This window comes from Maylandia zebra, linkage group LG17 (genome assembly GCF_041146795.1).
Source record: "Maylandia zebra isolate NMK-2024a linkage group LG17, Mzebra_GT3a, whole genome shotgun sequence".
Lineage (NCBI taxonomy): Eukaryota > Metazoa > Chordata > Actinopteri > Cichliformes > Cichlidae > Maylandia > Maylandia zebra.
This window is the reverse complement of record NC_135183.1, coordinates 30,839,716-30,858,864: the sequence shown is the minus strand read 5'-3', so window position 1 is coordinate 30,858,864 and position 19,149 is coordinate 30,839,716. Positions and strand designations below refer to the sequence as shown.

Here is a 19,149-nt window from a genome sequence, read left to right as displayed (position 1 = left end):
TTCTTCACACATTTACTGTTCTTAAACGACTTTTTAAGAACAGGCTCATTGACAACATAGTGAGCAATCACAAGCAGAGAATAATCCTGAGGCTCTGTAAGAGGAAGACACTTTGAAGAGTTACCACCTCATTAGCATACACTTCACCATATCAGACATTTTCACACAGTTCAGCCAATCATGTCAATATCTGTGGTTGTTGATATTTACAGGCCTGTGAAAAAGTATTCGACCCTTTTCTGATTTCTCTTTTTTTTACATATTTGTCAACCTTAGATGGTTAGATCATGAAACAGATATTAATATTAGCCAAGGGAGGTTTAAGTATTATTGACTTGTTTAAGGTTGTGCCAAAGCATCTCAGTTGGATTTAAATCAATGCTTTTGGTGCGTTCCTAAATAAGTCGGAAGTCAGAAATTTCAAGTTTTAAGGAGTCACTCCTGGGAGTGGCAGCCCTCCAACTTGAGTCAGATTCAAGTTCTCGGTTTCTGCCTTGGTGAAGATACAGCATAGATCTACCTTTGCACAGGCTTATATTCAACAGCTGACAGCAGCACACATCCATCTTGTCAGCCTTGGCCAGCCAGCAGGAGTTTATCAGATGAGTTTCATCTCATTAAACGTTCACTTCACGCTCAGTACCTGAAAACTATTGTTGCATGTTTGCTTGTAATAATGACTGTATTTCAGGGAAGGATGTGTTGCAAAAAACTCATTTAAGTGTTCGATAATGGAGACCTTATGGGAAAACAGATGGCTGGACCTAAAATTATCCTGATAGCTGCAGCATGACGATTATCCATGAGCTAAACTTAGGAAAGGGATAAATGATGTCTCATTGTCTTTATCTGGATGAGGACATCTCCATCTTTTATATCAGAGATCCTTTCAGGATTGTGCTATCTGGCCAGTAGCCAGTCCCTCAGATGGCTCATGACTGAAGGCTCAGCGCTGAGGTCAAAGAAGAGACTTATGGGTGAGCTAATCAGCTCAGGATTTTATAGGCATAATCACAGTTGGCTGCTAACACTTAGCGGATCACAGGCAAATGAAGAGGCAGATTGGACTCCGTGTGTGAGAGCGTGGGTGTATGTGTGTGCATCTATAGATGTAGCAACATGTATACACTATTTCTTTGTATTAAAAAAAGTGACACGTGTATCCATGTGTGCATGTTGTGGCAGACTCTCCTGATAAAGTGAAGACAGTCAGTTCTGTGTCCATCCATCTGTCTCAGCATGAGCCAGAAGAAACCGGATCCGTATATTCCCCTCACACCTCGGCTAAATGGGGACCTCTTAATTACCCTCCTTTGCTATGCAAGACGGCGATGATAAACCACTTTAAGTATATGATGACAGAAAGATTTATTTTCCACCGATGCCATCAGGATGATAACATCTGTTGTTATATTAAGGAGCAAGATTTGGTTCAGCTGGTCTGTTTCTAATTTTAGCCCATTATAAATCACTTATAATATATCATGCAAATGACATCAAGAGTCTATAAATACATAAATTTTCTAGCACATCTCCTTTACCCTGATGGTATGGATACAAATGACAACCTGCAGAAACTCTGTAGTCATTTGTAAACTTAAGATGACCACTTAAGCCATTGGATATGCAGTTATCTGGACTATTTGAAGAAATATACACACTCCCTACAATGCTTTTCCCCTTTGTAGCCATTACTTTAAATAGCATATTGCAAATAAATGATTATCTTTTAAATTATTTATAGGTTATGTTGGAATTGCTCTGCAATTATGGTCTAGGAGATCAGATCAGTGCAAAGCCAGGAAACCATTGCTAAAACAAGATGATGATGCTGTCTGACTTGCAGTAACACGATGACCTGCATTTGATGCTTTATTTACATCTGAAGCAACTGATGACAACAGTGATTTGAATGATAATATGACTGGGGTTTACCTGTTTTTTTTTCCACACAGAAGTTTCTAGGTTAAATGGAAGGGGGAGTCAAGAGTTCTCTGTCCCCACACCCCTCCCAATTTCATGGGGGAAAACGTGTGAAAAGGGGTCACTGGGTTCATCACGATTAGCCTGTTTCACTGAGTATCAGTCTCATGACACTAGTGAGCTCATCAGTTAGTTCTGCACAATCTCAAAACTACACCCAATGATTTTCTGTAAATCAGCAAACTGAAAGAAACTGAATAGTGGTTATGCTGCACCATTTCCCAACTATCACCTCAAGTTGCTTTACTCCCTCCAAAAAGTCAAAAATATAAATATAATGCAATGATTCACAATAGAACACAGAAAACATATTAACTATTCAACCTGAAACATTTGACTATGTCATGAAAAATATTAGCTCATTTTGAATTTGATGGCAGCAACATGTTTCAAGAAAGTTAAGCTGGGGCAACAAAAGGCTATAAAAGCAAGTGGTACTAAAACAAAACAGCTGAAGGAACATTTTGCAGCTAATTAGGTTCATTTGAAACAGCTCAGAAACATGACTGGGTATCAAAAAAGAGCATCTTAGAGAGGCGGAGATTCTTGACAAAGGTCACTGAAGACTGTGAACAAAATTGTAACGACTTTGAATATCTCATTATCTAAAGTACATAATACAATGCCGTGCCATCCACATGTGCAGATTGGAACTCCGTCATGCAAAGAAGAAGCCACATGTGAGCATGATTCAGAAACTTCTGTGGGCCAAAGCCAGTTTAGAATCGACTGAGTTAAAGAGGAAAATTGTTCTGTGGTCAGATAATTTGAAATTGGACATTATTTGGAAAACATGGATGCCACATCCTCCAGAGGACCATTTGGCTCGTTTTAAGCATTCAATTCAAAGACCTTCATCTCCAATGAAAAGGGGGTGCATTATTGTCTATGGAGGATGCAGCTTACACATCTGGAAAGGCACCATCAATGCTGAAAGGTGTGCGCAAGTATTAGAGCAACATATATTCCCTTCCAGCGACATCTTGTTGAGGGAAGACCTTGTATATTTCAGAAAGACAATATTAAACAGCACACTGTGTCTATCCCTGTATTTCAACAGCACTGCTTAGTAGAAGAGTCTGTGTGCTGAACTAACCTGCCTGCCAGGAAAGTTGAGCATTACATTACATTTTCTCAGTGTAAAGATTTGTTATCTTTTGTTGTGAATAGAATATGAGTTTAAGAGATTTTATTGACACTTTCATATAGCATTTTAACTTTAAAAAAATTGGGATTGTATATTGTAAGGTTAAGGCCATACCATATTTGAGAGAAAACCCCAAAAATCGCACCGTCCCCTATGAGGAGAGCGCTGGACAACAGTGAGAAGAAAGAACTCACTTTTAACAGGAAGAACCCTCTGACACACATTATAAGAGAGAGGAGGTACATCTTAATGTGATGCAGTAGTAGTTTATAAACACATGGGAAGTGAAAATATGTGAGTGCAGAAGTAGAGAGAGTGTATGTCTCCTGAATCCAGTCTGGAGGTCTGATATCTCAGAGCTCTGCCTCACGTTCTACTACATCATTCTACATCAGGACGTCCATGGACAAACCTAAAAAGCTAAATATAAAAGTGTTCATCAGAAGTAGTATTTAGCCTGTTTGCAATCTTAGTGGATGCAGAACTTAAGCCTTCTCCAACTGTTTCTAACAAATAAAATGCTTCTCAAAGTGCAACCTGAGGGATACAAGAATGTATGAGGCCAATGTTTTGGCATTGCATCCATAAGTTACATCTTGAGGGAAAGTACAGGAGTGAAGGAAATCTTGAATGGCAAGCCACGTGAAAGCTAAAGTAGCATTTCCTTTAATGCCAAAGTATTTGACCTAATGACTACACAAAGGCCTAACTGCCAGAAAACTGAGAGTCAAAGGGATCTATGATACACAATTTCATTTTGCCAGCATTTATCTCCTGAAACTTTAAAGACAGAATAAAGATTCACTTGACTATCTCCACAAATCTTCACAAACAAGTCGGATATCACAGTGCCGGTTCCCCTTTGATCAATTTCATTAATTTATGGATTTTTATCTTCCGGAGCTGACTTTGCTTTTGATGTCGTTATTTGCAGGCGTACAGCATGCTGGCCTGCAGGTCAAAGGTAAACCGAGGCCAGGCTCCCACTCAGTTAATGTGTGCCATCAGCACACGTGCTCTACTCTGTCACCATTAGACTGCAATTTGATTATCTGGAGTGAGTTTAAAAGACATCATTTAAACAATGACTACATTTACTTAGCTGATAACTTAGCACTTCCCACAGGTACACGAGAGCAACTGCTATTTGATAGTCTTCCCAGGAAGAACAGGTCAGGAGTTTGTTGTCACAACCTCTGACAAAAAAACAGTTGCAACATCAAGATGCCTAATTCTAGTTTTCAGAAGTAACTCAGAAAAATACTTCTGATACCCACATGTTTGTTTTCCTGCTGAGTGGGAATAACACACTCAGAATATGACCTCTGTAATGACATAAAGTCAGTGAAAGCAGGGAGTATCTCAGTGATTTCCCAACACTGGACAGAATGTGTTGTACGTGATCGTGTGCACACTTTTGTCAAAAAGCAGAAATCTAAGAGGTTTTTAAGCAGCTGGTTCATTTGAACTAGAAAAACAACTTACTACAGCAAGAAGACTGTGTAAGGCACATAGAAGTAGACAGAATGTCTACTTCTTACATGTGGATGTACAAAAGGTGGAACCTGTAAAAGAAAACCCATAAAATCCAATTCAATAAAACTGACACAGCTGACTATATCATGGAAAATGCTTTGTAAATCCATTCTCTTTGTGGGATCTGAGAGGTGGTATTGCTCAGCCGAGCCATGATAATTCAAGGAGAGCTCCAGGTCTGGTGGGTCTGGTACTAATATGATTAGCACATATCTGGGGGATTTAAAACTGGGATTTCACAATTTGAGTGTTTCCTTAAAAGATGGTCTTTTAAACTTTCAGTCTGTCTTTTATATCCCAGATCAGAAATCAGCGAGTCAGTGAACAATACCAGGAAAATGTAAAGGCCAGAAATCAGTAATGTCCTCTATCAAAATATCATACTTCAAAAGATCAAAAATGTCATTTCACTTTATTAGAATTAGATTCTGTCAAGGACAAGTCATCCATTAATTCAGTTAGATTTTAAACAGTACTTTTACTTCCTCCTCGGTTCTCATTCGCACACGAGTCTGAGTATATAATACTGTTTACCTTATGTCTGCGATGGACTGTAAAACTGCCACCAGAGCATAAATATTGTTATCTTGTCTTCTGACAGATTTGTCTCTCTCCCCCCCGTTCCTTTTGAAGTTCCGCCACACCAACATCAAGGCTGTAGCTACTGCGCACACTGAGGTCATGTCATCTGCATTTGTGTCTGTGTTGGGCTTTAAGAAAGAAAAAAACGAAACGTCTGTGGAAGGTGCCAGAAAATATGTAGATATACCTGTGCCTGGTCAAGATTTGTTTTTGTTGGATTAGGATATGGGGCAGTCCTAATCAGCATGATTTTTTTCTTTTTCACTGCAACAAAATGATCCCCAGGACCTGCTAAAATTCTTATCAGGAACCACACACTGGATGTTTGATCAAAAGCTCCCTCTTGTACTACTGGAAACAAAATAATAAACTTACGTATCAATCTATGTTTTAGTAGACGCCTAGCCCCGCCCACTTTACACAAACCCATCCAATTAGCTCATCCCCTCCTCAGAGGAGTGATCTGTATTTCCGAAACTCCGGGCTGCTTGTTCATTGTACTGAGTCAGCGGCCATACGCAAATGGATCCAGAGGAGGGCTGTGCTGTGTAGGCTGCACTCTACATAAGCTCTCAACCTGCGGGACTGCGCGCACATACTGCCGACTGGAGATCGCAGGTAGCATCTGGGGGCTTGACTTACACATCAGAGGCTCTGATTTGTGCTTATTTTCACAAGGACAAGCTTAAATCCAGGATTGTCTGACGAGATCTTTCATACATCCTCCGTTCCTGATCTGCCCATCGGGTGCATAGAGCAGTACAATGCGGCGGCTGTGCTGTTGACTAATTGGACACCCCCTCCACCTTTTTTTCTTCTTTTATTTTGCTTTTTTTTGCCGGTTCTTACTCAAGGAGGCACATTTCCAAATCAATGATGAAGCTCAAACCAAACCAGACCAGGACATACGATGGCGACGGTTTCAAGAAGAGAGCGGCTTGTCTGTGTTTCAAGAATGAACGCGAAGAAGAGGTAAGAAAGGTTATCCCAGTGTGACGCTGTTTTCCTGCATCTTATCAACAATATGCAGCGTTTGTGTGCTGTGACTTTGTGGCCTAATCAATCTGCATCTAGCAGCCATTCAAAGTGCACAGGGATGCTCTTTTTCAAAACGCACAACGATCCGTAATAAGACACACGGGCTTTGATTTATGGTGTTGCCTACTAGGTGTAGTTACGTGTTTGCTGGCAAAGCCACTGTCTTTTTGGTTTGTGTTTGCGTGCTGCTGATGTGCCTTGGGCCATCCAGTTTAGGCTAGTTTGAGGAGCACGTAGAGAAAAGGGGGGAAAAGCGGTGCTGTCGAGCCACCTTCACCTATCATCATACGACTAATAGTACGTTTGTTTCAAAATAAAACACACGGGCAGCAGCGCAATGTGAAACTGCCCTCTCAAGTAAGGCGGGGCTCTTATTTTGAAAGTAACTTCCCGTTAGCTTTTCGCTAGCTTGAAGCAACGAGCAGAAGGGGGGCGAGGCGCTCACTTGTACGTTTCCTTTAGTAGAGGGTTTAACAGTGGCGTGGGCTGAGCGGGGGGGTAACAATATATGCCACAGGTATACTGCTAAATATATTTATCAGATGTAAGGTCATTTTAATATGACAATAATGTAAACGTCCATGACCGAGCAGCTTCATTCACGGTTATGCTGCATCCCGCCGGCCTTGGGCGGGCTGCTGCGTAGCAATACTGTTGATTAGGATTTAAAGGGACCATCACATGTAAATAATGAATGGATGTGACAGGCTCTGATGGGCAGTGCTTTAGACCCACCTCAAAGGAGATTTAAGGTAACCTAAGGCAGGGCTTTAGTGAGACGTCCGCCAGATTTTAAACTACCATAGTTTTCTATTTTATTTTTTTATTTTGTGGGGTGACTGTTTCCTCCCCCTTTTTTGCAATATTTTTTTGTAACTTCAACCCCCCCCTAATTATCAAAAGCTGTAAAAATGGACCTTATATAATGTCTCTGTCTGCTAACTGGTCTGGTTAACTGGTTTACGTGCATGAATGTTTCACCAGTAAGTGACAAAAGTCAAGGCTGTCCCCTGCATATTCTGGCTTGACTATATTTAGCCGTTTTTTGGCCTGGCATAAACAAAGTGTTACACAATGTGCAGTAAAGACATCACTGTCTGCTGTCACTAGACAGCCACTAAGAGCTCTGCCTAGGCTCTCCAGTGTTTGGCTGTTAAACACACCATATCAGGAATTTTACAAGCATGCAAACAGTATATCTGCTTGTTTGCACATGTGGACGTGGTATGCTGTTGTTATGTAAGATTTTTTTTTGTTTTTAAATGCGTAGCCATAAAAGAAATAGAGATACTGTGCAGAGATGCAGTTTTGCTTTCTTTAGAATTGTTTTGGTTTGGCCATTTTTACTTACATTAGTGTACTGTAATATTGTGACAACAGAAGGATGTAGGTGACTACTACCCTCAGGACTTTAACAAGCATGTCTGGGTTTGCAACCACAAACATGACTCAGCTTTAAGTAAGAGAACTGATGTGATGCTCTTACTGTAACTGGGTTGGCACTAATGGTGATTTTTGAAGACGATTCACATGTAGTGTAAGCTTTGTAGTAACACATATACACTACATATAGACATGTAGACATTGGATACCTAACTCTGGTGGAACAGGAGCTCTAGATCTGCTCAGCTGTTTTTGTTTTGGAAGGGAAAGGAGAAAGCAGGGCCCATAAGGCCAGAGACTCTGTGATAGCAATAGTTTAACTTCGAACAGTGAAAAATGGGAAGCTGACAATTCAAAGAGACAGACAAGTTGGTTGAGCTGGTGGAATTACATTTCATCACCACAGTGCTAAGTTGTCACAACGAATAATCAAGCAAAAAGAGCCAGTGTTTTTATGTGTGTCTACTTTAAGTCTAAACATGTCAGTAATAGGAAAGCCACATATGTTAGTGTGCTAACATATGTGGTTAATGTGATGCATCATAGTAAAAGAATTTCAGCACTATTTTCCCCAGTGGTCGTCGCTTGGTATAATTCAATCAAATTGTGTGCTCACTGAATTATGTAATGTCCGTGCTGCCTCAAAGCTGCAATATGGCTATTTTACAGTCACCTTCAGTTCATTTTGGCTTTCCAGCCTGAAATTTTCATTGTTTTGCTTTGCTTTGGTCCTCCCTCCTTCTTCAGCCTTTTGTCTGCCGCTGTTGGTCTAACAGAAAGGCCTGTACAATACTTTCTAGCTGGGCCATAAAATCTTCTACTAGAGCTACAGTTGCTCAGATTTGCTAATTTAGTTGTCTACCTTCTTAATGTGCTTCCAGTGGTTTAGTGTTTAACACATTCACTCGGTGAGCGAAGGGTCACTTGTTTGTTTCCAGACGCAGACAAAAATCTCTTCAGGGGTTGTGTCGGGAAGTAAAACTGGTGGCGAATCAAACAAGGGGAGCTACCTGCTCTGTCGACCCTTTTGTCTAAGCCAGAATTCAGTTCTTGGGTTCCAGTGACCTACCATTATCTCATGGTTAGCACCAGGGTCTCTTCGGTCAGTTTTGGGGGTTCTCCATGACCGCGCTGACTTGTTTGCAGATAATTTACATTACAGTGCGTCCCAGGTGGTGAAGTTTAAGCTAACATCTCAGAAATATAACAGGAATAACTACTTGGCTGTTTGGCCCTGAGCTACAGCTACTCAAAGGTGTGCGCAATGGAGTAGTATCAACGCTTTAGACTGAAGAATATATTCTTGCATTCACCTGAGTGTCACAAACTATGATTCCATATAAATGCAAAGCAGTTTTATAAGATGTCACATGGTATTCTTGCTTGAAAGCCACCACCCCCATGTCAAATCTAGCAGTTGCCGTCAGAGGCTTTTAACACAGTGAATTTTAATGCCATAAGTGTTATCAGGATAACAGTTTTAGCAGTAACCTCTGTGTTTCTCAGATTTTACCCCATGGTTTGATATTGAAAGTATCCCAGCAAGTAACAAATGCTGTCATCATGGAAATGGTGGTGGCCGGTTACCAGTTTGAGAAGACGCTACATCTTAACATCAAGAATGAAGTCGCATGTGTTCTCTGCATTTGCATTTTGTGCTGTTTTCCTCCGAAGTTGCTTGTTTATGACTCTAATTAGTTGTCGTATAATGCAGCCACTATATTAATTTCTCAGCACCATCAATCATGTCTCCTGCGCTCCTCTTCTTTGGTGTCTGTGACTTTACATCATTCTGTCCTCCGGTTGCCTGCCTGGCATGTGGAGCCTTCTTTATTTGACAGCTACAGGCAGTTCCCCATGGGGAGGAGGTGTTTATGTCCTCCAGAATATTCCTCCCTGCTGTCTCCGTTTTGAGGCCATGCCAGAAGATCGACTCTGTTTTTAACTAATAGTGGTTCTGAAAATCTTTTGCCTATTCATGAAGTTAACTAGTGTTCAGAGAGGTTGTGTAATCAGTGACTTCTGGGCTCTACAGCATACACGTCTTTACATTGAAGTCTTTAAAGATGACTCATGTGTATTTCATTGTGTATTTCGCTATCCAGAGGAGGCTTATAGACACACACCCTGTCTAAGTGGTATGCCACTGGTAAACATGCAGTGTTATATGTACATGGTAAAACCTCTGAGCAAGTTGCTGCTAAATTTGCATCCACCATGCAAAAAGTTACAAAGTGCCCAAACAGTTCATGTCTTATGGCTGATTTGGATTTCTGTGGTGAATCTTTGTAGGGGTTATGTCGTAAGCTATATAACCATTCATGCTTGTGCATGGCGTTAATTACCTTGTGGTCATATCCCACTGTTTTATATGTGATGCCAGCCACGATAGAAACAAATAAAATCCTAGGACTTTTCTGTTTCTTTCTCTCTCTCTTTTTTTTTTTTTTCCCTTCCCTAACGTATTTGTCCCTCATGTTTTGCCTCTTTGTAAATTCTCACACATCCATTTCAGTGATTTTGGTTTGGCGATGTCCCTCATATGTGAGTCCTTATATCGAAGTTTGATTATTATTCCTCATGCTAGGGCGGAAAATCGTATCTCATTGATCAAAGACTGTGGCGAAAAAGCAAATGGAAATGTATAGGCTTGAACAGGCCAGTCACAATAGTTCCATTTGTTCCATTTTCATTTATTTACATTTCCAGGTAGATGCACGCCAGATTACACTGTAAGGTTTCACAAGGGTTTTGTAGTTGTTGTTTGTAGTGTCACCATTGGCATATATTTACCAAACAATACTTTCTTTTTGATACTAACATGCATGTGGTACATCAATTATCAATAATGTTGCCCTGCCACCTTTAGGGAGGTTTGTCAATCTTCCTTCTCCTATAAAAGAATTAAAACTTGGAATATGCTTTTATGATTTCTTACGTTGTCAAAGGAGGAAAAAAGCAGTAAACAGTCCCTCCCCCAAGGCAATTTTTCTCTTCTTTTTTTATGGCTAGAGAGTAAACATATATGTAAACCAAATAATGTAAACAGTGTAAGGAAAGGTTAGTAAAAATACATATTGGTGGAAAAAACTATAATAAAATACAAACATGAAGGAAATGTTTTCAGTCTTAGTCTTCCAGTTTTTTATGTTATGCAAAATAACAGCTTCTGTTAACTAAGGTAAGAAAGACTCCCTGCTTGAACTGTATGTTGACCAATCTTGGTTACGTGCTTATTCTGCCCCTAAAGACCCATTTTAAGTAAGTAAAGTTTATTTATATAGTCATTTGATGGCTTAAAATACCCTGCCTGTTTTTGACTTCTTAACCCTGGAAAAATCGGTCTAGTTTTGCTTGTTATTTTTTATAATTACAAAAAAATCAAATTGGAGGAACTGTAATAACTCTGCCCAGAGGCCTCTCCTCTAGCCCGACCTTCTTTCTGAACATAAGTGGGTTTTCAGTGCTCAGAGTTCACCATCAGCTGACTGTTGACCTGCCATCCAGGTGTGAGTTATTTTGTTTTTGGGTTTTTTTTGGCCTCTTTAAATTGTAGCTTGTGTGCTGTTTTTGTACTAACTGGTCTTTTTGTTCGGTGGGTTGCTATACAGCTCAGAAGGTGGAGCTTAGTTAATCTATACTATAATTATTATTATTTTTTTTTTAGTTGATAACGGGAATACCAGTTCACGTGACTGTTCAAGTTACTGAAAATAAATGAACAAACGGTTCAAATAAAAGTGTAATAATGATAATTATATAAAGGAAATGGACATATTTTGGCAGTTCTTTTACAACATGTAACATGGTTTCTTTTTATTGTGATCAAAAGGACTTGTGTTTGGGAAATTCTCTAAATTCTTGAATGTAGGTGAATGGCCTAAAGAGGTTGCAGGTCCATATTTGGCATTGGACAGGTGAAATTGTGCCCTACTGCTGCACTTCTGTATGAAATATGGAGCAGTGTGAAGAAGCAAACCTCTTTAATTAAAGATGGTTTGTAAAATGTAGATTCCAGTCTCTACATTCCAAAATTGACCCAACCCCTCTTTTCTTAGGGTGGATGAATAATATTTCCTCTTCAACAACTACAACTAAACGCTAAAATGAGCTTCGTTGTTGCTGCCCCGGAAACACCGTGTTTTGTATACATCGCGCACTCACTGCTTAGCGATCTCCCCTTAATCCTCACCGGCTGCAGTTCAGCACACACGCACTGTTAAGACGTGAGGACCATTTGGCACACCCGTGAAGTCGCCAAGTCGGTGAGCCTGCGTGGAACCTCATGGCACAGTAATGACTTCTGGCAGGTGACATTCACATTTGTAAAGGAGGAAAAATAAAATCACTGCTGCACACTGACAAACAAAATAAAAGATCTCACTGGCAAAAGCCCTCCTGTTGTTGAGGGAGCTTACCGAGGCAGGTTACCAGGTTCAGCTTTGCACATTTCTTATAGTTTGCACCCTCCTGAGAGAACGGCATGCCCTGCACCAGTGCTGCTTGTACTATTTGTGTAAATGCCTCTTCTTTTAACGTGTCATTTACAGTCCATTATGTAAGCTGTACACCTGTCACATAACATAAACATCTGTTGTGTGATGCTTCTTCTTAACATCATCACTAGGGAAATCTTTGCACGCATGCACTTAACATCGGTTCCCCATCACCCCTACCCTAACCTGCAATCCGGGAATAAGCAGGTGGTTGAGTCAGGCATGTGAGCAAGACACCAGCCGGCAACTGATAGATAGGGCTCCAGTCATGTGCCGTATCAGTCAGACAGTCTGGTCTTCAGCCCAGGCAATTTAGAAGAGCCTCAGAAAGCCTCGTGTAGCCGCGGCCACAATCCCATTAGAGAATGTAAGGGAAGCCATACGAAAGCTGAGGTGGGATTAAGCGACAGGCTGACTTCTCTCACAGATTACTGCATATGAAGTCAGTTAGGTTGCGTTGTTCACCATCTGTTGCACATGCACATGCTCACAGATTTCTCACACTAATTCATGGACGTTCACTGTGTGGCCCCTTTGCCCTGACCGGCGCCCCCGCTTGTTTGTCGATGCTGGATTATGACAGAAAAAGGAAAAATGCTAAAATGTGCTAGAATCACGCTTAAATGAACCATCAGACTGTGACAGAATCCTGCTTTGTTTATTTTTTTTAAACACACTTGTTGGCTGTATGTGTTAATGATGATGACACAGCTTCATGCTAAATGCGATAATGCTCATAGCAGCTGTTTTCGTGTTTCTTTCGATTGCTATGTGGATACTGCCGCAAACCGCACACACAGGCACATCTGATCTGTACGTATCAGTGGACACTGCAACTGTCGTGTAATTCAAACCCCAGCGGGGCGCTCGGGAGCACCGGCAGAAGTTTAGGGGCCCCCAGCTGAGTTTACAAGCATTGTCCGCTGAGTTCATGTTGTGTTGGGACCACATGGACACTGGTATTAATTAGGGTTGAGTATTTTCAAGAATGGGCATCCACATGAAGTGGTGGGGGAAAAAAAAAAAAAGAGTAAATAAAGGAGTAAAAACTGGATTATTTGCTCAAAGAAATATATATTTATCTAAATGTGTGTAGCATCTTTATGCAACTCAATTTGTCTGTGTGACAAAAAAAACCCCTTTTGTATAAAGTCAAGGGGATATGGACTACACTGAAAGTACTTTCACCTGGTCCCTTATTTAAATGGCGGCCACAATGGATCAGTCCACACTGGATTGATTAATTTGGTACAAAGCAATCATCCCATCTATGAACTAGCTTGTAGCTCCCGAGCCTTGGTTTGTGTTGTCTCGTGGTCTTAAATCTGGTGTTTTGCATTCGTAAGAAAAAAGCATGCACCATGGAGCATGGAGTCACTCCACTAAGAGCATTAAATGTGCATGGATCCTCTTAAAGAGATCAGAAAGTAGTGAAATAAGACCACCTGTGTCTCTCTACAGTCCACAGCTGTCTGCGTTCAGTTCTGCGAGTGAGTGTAATCCTGTCTTTGGCATCTTGTGAGCGACGCTAAGCCAACTCCAACCATCAGTCATTTTTTTTTTTTTTTTTTTTTTATGTTTTGAGTCCCAAGGGTCATGGTTCATGTCCTCAAGTTGCAATATAGGCCACTGAAACTCTGTATGCTCCTGCGTGCTTTAACTCCTTTGGTTTATTGGGGTTTAAAGTAAAAATAATAACTCGGTCTGCATTTCCTAAAGTTTTTCTTTTTCTTTGACAGGTTCTGCTGGTCAGCAGCAGTCGGCATCCAGACCAGTGGATCGTCCCCGGAGGAGGGATGGAGCCAGAGGAGGAGCCATGTGGCGCAGCAGTGCGAGAAGTGTTTGAGGAGGTAAATAAATCTGTGCCCTGACTTTGTTTTAATGTTACCGTATATAAGTCAAGTTTGAAGTCTATAAAGTGAAATAGGTTTGAAGTCTATAGGTAAGGGTGAGAGGTTTTTGAAGGGGTACAGTGTCGGCAGCTGGGTGAATGAGGAGCCTGATGGTATTTCAGAGTTCCCCCTGGTTGAGAACCTTGTGTTCTCAGCAACGTCAGTGGTCTAAACTTGGCCCTTCACTAGATTCCTGTGCATTCACAAACCCTGTAGCCTTTCCCTCAGGACACATCAGTGGGGCAGACTGACACTTGAGCAGATGACATATGTCTTAACAGTAATTTGAGGCCTGTGAACAGAACACAGTACATCTGAATTAATAAAATGACTGTTATGAAAGGGACTCTCTCATATTACTGTAATAACAATCTGCAGAATTCAAGCAAGTTTCTTTTTATTATTATTGTATTCTTACCCAGGTGATGACCCAGTACAGTATAAATGACAGTGAAATCTTTTATATTGATGTTATATGTCGACCTTTAACTCTGTAGCTCGTAGCTTTGCTACTAGTTTCTGCAAAAACTGTCATAGGGGTTTAATTTGTTCAGTCCTGATATATGTATTCTTTATTTGTGGGCAGTTATCTGTTGGACTGTCCTGAATGTTGAAACGCGACACAGTTCCCACTGTGTTGATGCAGAACGCTGCTTTTCTGTTGTTTTCACTTTCTATTCATCTCTGTGACTGATCTTCTACAGAGGCCATAGCTACTTGAGCCTTCCAACAAAGAAGTATACTCTGTGCTTCCCAAACACTACAGCCAGTAGAAATGAATGATTTTCTTTTCTCCTTTATCTTTTCCTCAGGCCGGTGTGAAGGGCAAACTAGGACGCTTGCTTGGTGTATTTGAGGTAAGCTTTTCACAGGACAGGACAAAATGTGCAAATTGTATAAAATCTGCAATTTTTTTTTTACTTTAAAATTGGCAAATAAATGTAGGTGTGAATTGCATGATTTATTGCATCGCTGCATTGTAATTAAATATACATCTGTCTCTGATCCTTAAAGCAAAACCAAGATCGTAAGCACCGAACGTACGTGTACGTGTTGACTGTGACGGAAACCCTCGAGGACTGGGAAGACTCTGTCAACATAGGTAAAGTTTTGCTTCATGTCCTCCCCTTAAGCATCAATACTTGCGGTTTTGAGTGCTGCTGCTTACACCATACTCTGTATTTTTTATTTATGTGAAGACTAGAGTACTGCACAGAAACCACACTGGCAGTTACAACAGGTGCCTATAAATCTAGGCCACTGATCATTACTGCAGTGGTACTTAGCTGCAGTATATTACAGCTGTCAGTGCGGCGGACGTCAGTATCCAGTCTGTGTAATCCAAAGCCTAATGTATCCCCTCTGTTCTTGCTTTGAACTCTGAAAACCTTTATAGCATACGTCAGTTTGGTCTGTACATGCATATTTGAAGGTTTTCAGGTATATATATATATATATATATATATTTGAGTTTCAAGATACTATAGATATAGATGGATACTGTATCTTCACCCTACTTTAATGCATCTTATTAAGAATGCAAGTTGTTTGCCTCATTGTGACATTCTGTGAAATGTTTCAATCCAGTGTCACTGTTTTTTATTTTTTTTTCTTCTAACAAGTGAAAATGGGGTAACCTGCAGAAGCTATTAAAGCTCACAGTCCACTTTGTCTTTTGATATGAAGTCAAATCAGCTTGTGGAAAAGGGAAAGAAGGGGTTACGTGGCTTGTTCTGCACAAAAGTTACAGTTTGTGTGACAGTGCACTTTGCTGGTGATTAAGAAAACCTGATCTTCAGTTCTCTGTCTCCCTCTGCAGGTCGTAAGCGGGAGTGGTTCACCGTGGAAGAAGCCATCAAAGTGCTGCAGAGCCACAAACCCGTTCACGCCGAGTACCTGCGGAGGCTCCAGCTCAGCTGCTCTCCCACCAATGGAAACTCCATCCTCCCGAGCCCCTCATCAAACGACAACTACCCCCATTACAGCGCTACACCCACCACACCCTCGACGGGCAGCGTGCTGGGCTCCTCCTGCAGATAGGACTGCAACTCAACCTCCTGTCCTGTCTAGCTGAGACAGTTCACCTAAAGTCTGTACAGTCTCGTGCATGAATCTAAAGACTTTTTCAGAGTTGTGGCTCTTCTTGTATGTATAGTTTCTAATCTTAGCTGCAGGACAGACCAAAGCCATTGCCAGAGCCGTGTTAAAGACTGAGCAGGAGAAGCTGGGAACACTCTGGCAGAGAAACTGTGATTGTGGCTAAATCGAACACTTTTCTTTTGCTGGCAAACGTCAGAATGAGGAGCTGAAGTTTGGGACGAAGAAGCTGCAGACTCTGCTGGTACGAGTGACCTCGTGAAGGAATGCCTTACAGAAACTTTGTATGAATGTGGTATTGGGGTTGTTTTGTTTCACTGATGGTCCTTTTTATGTCGTTTTATTTGAACGAATATGCTGCGTGAATTCTAATAAAGCGTAGTCGACAGTGTTAATTGGTAATAGACGGACACGTTGCATTTTAATGTAAAAGCGTGATTTCCTTTCCACCATGTTAACCATTAACTAATGACAAAATACAGTTAATTGATCTAAATTAGTATTTTCACTTAAACTTGGATGTTGGTGTTAACAAATGCAGCTGGAGTGAAGGTACTGGAGTATTTCAGTTAACCATTAACCTGTAAAACAAAAAAAAAAAAAAAAAAAAGTTTCTACCTCAGTGAGCCTAAACTGGATATGATGATCGCCATGGTCATGTCACAGAATGATAGCACTGCTGTGTTTATAGTTAAACATGAGCCAGTGTCTGCGAAGTTGAGTGTCAGCCAACCTTGACTGATCAAACACTGCTCTGATGTCAGTTTATGACCACATACCCTTTTATCAGTGCTCAGTGTTTCCCCACTGAAAAGTATTCAGAAGTGCAAATTACGACCTTGCTGGGGTCGTGTGGCCGGGCTCAACTTGAGATGCTTGGAGGGAGGGAAGTGCATTGCTGTGATTTATGCTGAATGAAAACAATTGAATGATTGTCTGCTTTTCCTTTAACCAGCAGCAGTTTTCTCTCTCTTGTCTCGTGGTGCTGTTTGAAGAATCTGTCCACTAATTACATTTCCACATAAACTATGATTGCTTTGTCCTGTGTTTGCATAGGGCTGCAATTAATGCATCAAATGACTTGACAATGACTTTTTTTTTTTCCTGTTTTTTTTCCCTGTTGATCTGTTAATGTCTTGGTTTATTCAATGCTGCCGGGGGAGGGAGGAATATCTACTGGATCAGTGAGTTAAGTGATGCAAAGCAAAGGTAAAATGATCCAGTGACAGTTTGATTCAAAGAAAGAAACAGTGCATTTTTAATCTTTGATAATTCTTACCATTTCCAACACAACCTTTGGCCTAAAAAAATTATTTATATATATATATATATATATATATACACACACACACACACACACACACACACACACACACACACACACACACACACACACACACACACACACACACACACACACACACACACACACACACACACACACACACAAGAAATCCATCTTCCTTTTCAAAAGCCAAAGAAAAGTGGCTCACCCCAGCTTTTAAATGTCACGTTTCCTCCCTGAAAACAGACTCCCACTCTCTCCTGCTTTGACGGCTGAATGACGACTAGTTACCACACGCCGATTTGTAAATAGCTTTGAGGAGAACCGCTGACAATGTGTTTTTAACCGAAATGAAGCTGTAATTTCTCTCTTTAATGTTTTATATATTTTTTTTAACAATGTACAAATGGCAGAAAAAGAAGACCTGTAGGAACTCTCCCTGACCCCCCCCCACTGAGTACGCACACTACAGGGTATTTGTATCACAACATAGTGACGTGCCACAGGTTTAGGATGTGAAGGTCGGCTGGTGTTTGTGTTGAGGTGATGGAGGGGGGTGCATCATGTAATAGTTGTATTAAAATGACTGACAGCAGAGAATGAGATTATATGGATGATAATCTGAAACTTTAAGATGAAAGCCTTTTTAACAGACACAGACGTCACACGAGTATTGACCCAGAGTAAACAAGGATTTATTTTTATTATTATTTTTTAATGCAGATGTATGGGACATGCAGAGGGCTGGTGCGAACATCAAAGATCAGATGAATGCATTTGGAAATGAAAACGGTGGTACAATCCAGGCATTTCTCATTCTTTTGTAGGAGTTCAGTCATATCTTCAGATTTCATGCCACGTCTCACTTTATCTTCCCAGTAGATGCTGCTCTTTCACAAAACCTTATCTGCAGTATCGTAAAATAATACAGCGGTTCAGCTCGCGTACAGTCTCGGCCTGTTTCTATGTGTGTCTGGACAGAAATATGTGCCAAATTAAAGGAAAACAGTTTGTATCCTTATGGGAGGTAAAAGAACTTGATGTTAGTGTTTTAATCGTCTATATCGTAGAGCGAGAGGGTGGAAAAAAACATCTCAAACACTGTTTGATTAAAATCTTTGTTTTATTTCAGAATATGATTGTTTTATAATGTGAAAAATCTCTTTCTAAATCCAAACTGCACCCTACATTGTTCAGATTCTCATGAGGCGGTGGTTCTTTACCTCGCGCCGTTTTGAAGTTGAACACATGCGACTGAGTCAGACCACAATCTGAACGTGAGCCCAACTTGAATCCATTAATCCTGATGTTCTACAGCTCCCAGTCACATCTCCCTCCGCTTGTTGAGATGCTGTTGGATGCTCGGATCTTTGCTGATCTGTGATTGGTCTTACTGTAAACAAGGCAAACTAAAGATTTGTTATTGTTTATCTTAATATGCACAGCAATGTTTCATGTGAAAGTGGGTTAAAGAATTGGAGAGGAAAGACCTTTGGAGAAGAGTGCATTAAAGAGGAAAAATCTTATTTCAACAGTTGTTGAGGATTTATTTAACTGATTGCAGCATATACTGTTTTTTAAATGTTTTTATATGTAAGAATTATTTGTCAAATTAAGCCATAGTGTTTGTGTTTATATATGTATGTATGTGTGTTTGCTAGCTGATATACTAGAGTAGGACAGTTTTCACAGTGACAGGAGCTGAAAAAT

The 19,149-nt window shown here is 40.6% G+C and overlaps 1 protein-coding gene across 1 annotated transcript; it reads left to right on the top strand.

Moving 5' to 3' along the window:
* The first annotated feature begins 5,723 nt into the window (after positions 1–5,723).
* nudt4b (nudix (nucleoside diphosphate linked moiety X)-type motif 4b) lies at positions 5,724–18,971 on the top strand. Its single transcript, XM_004548181.3, has 5 exons — positions 5,724–6,220; positions 13,905–14,015; positions 14,870–14,914; positions 15,072–15,159; positions 15,877–18,971. The coding sequence occupies exons 1-5, from the start codon at positions 6,122–6,124 to the stop codon at positions 16,095–16,097; spliced, it is 564 nt and encodes a 187-aa protein (XP_004548238.1). The 5' UTR covers positions 5,724–6,121; the 3' UTR covers positions 16,098–18,971.
* Positions 18,972–19,149: the final 178 nt, after the last annotated feature.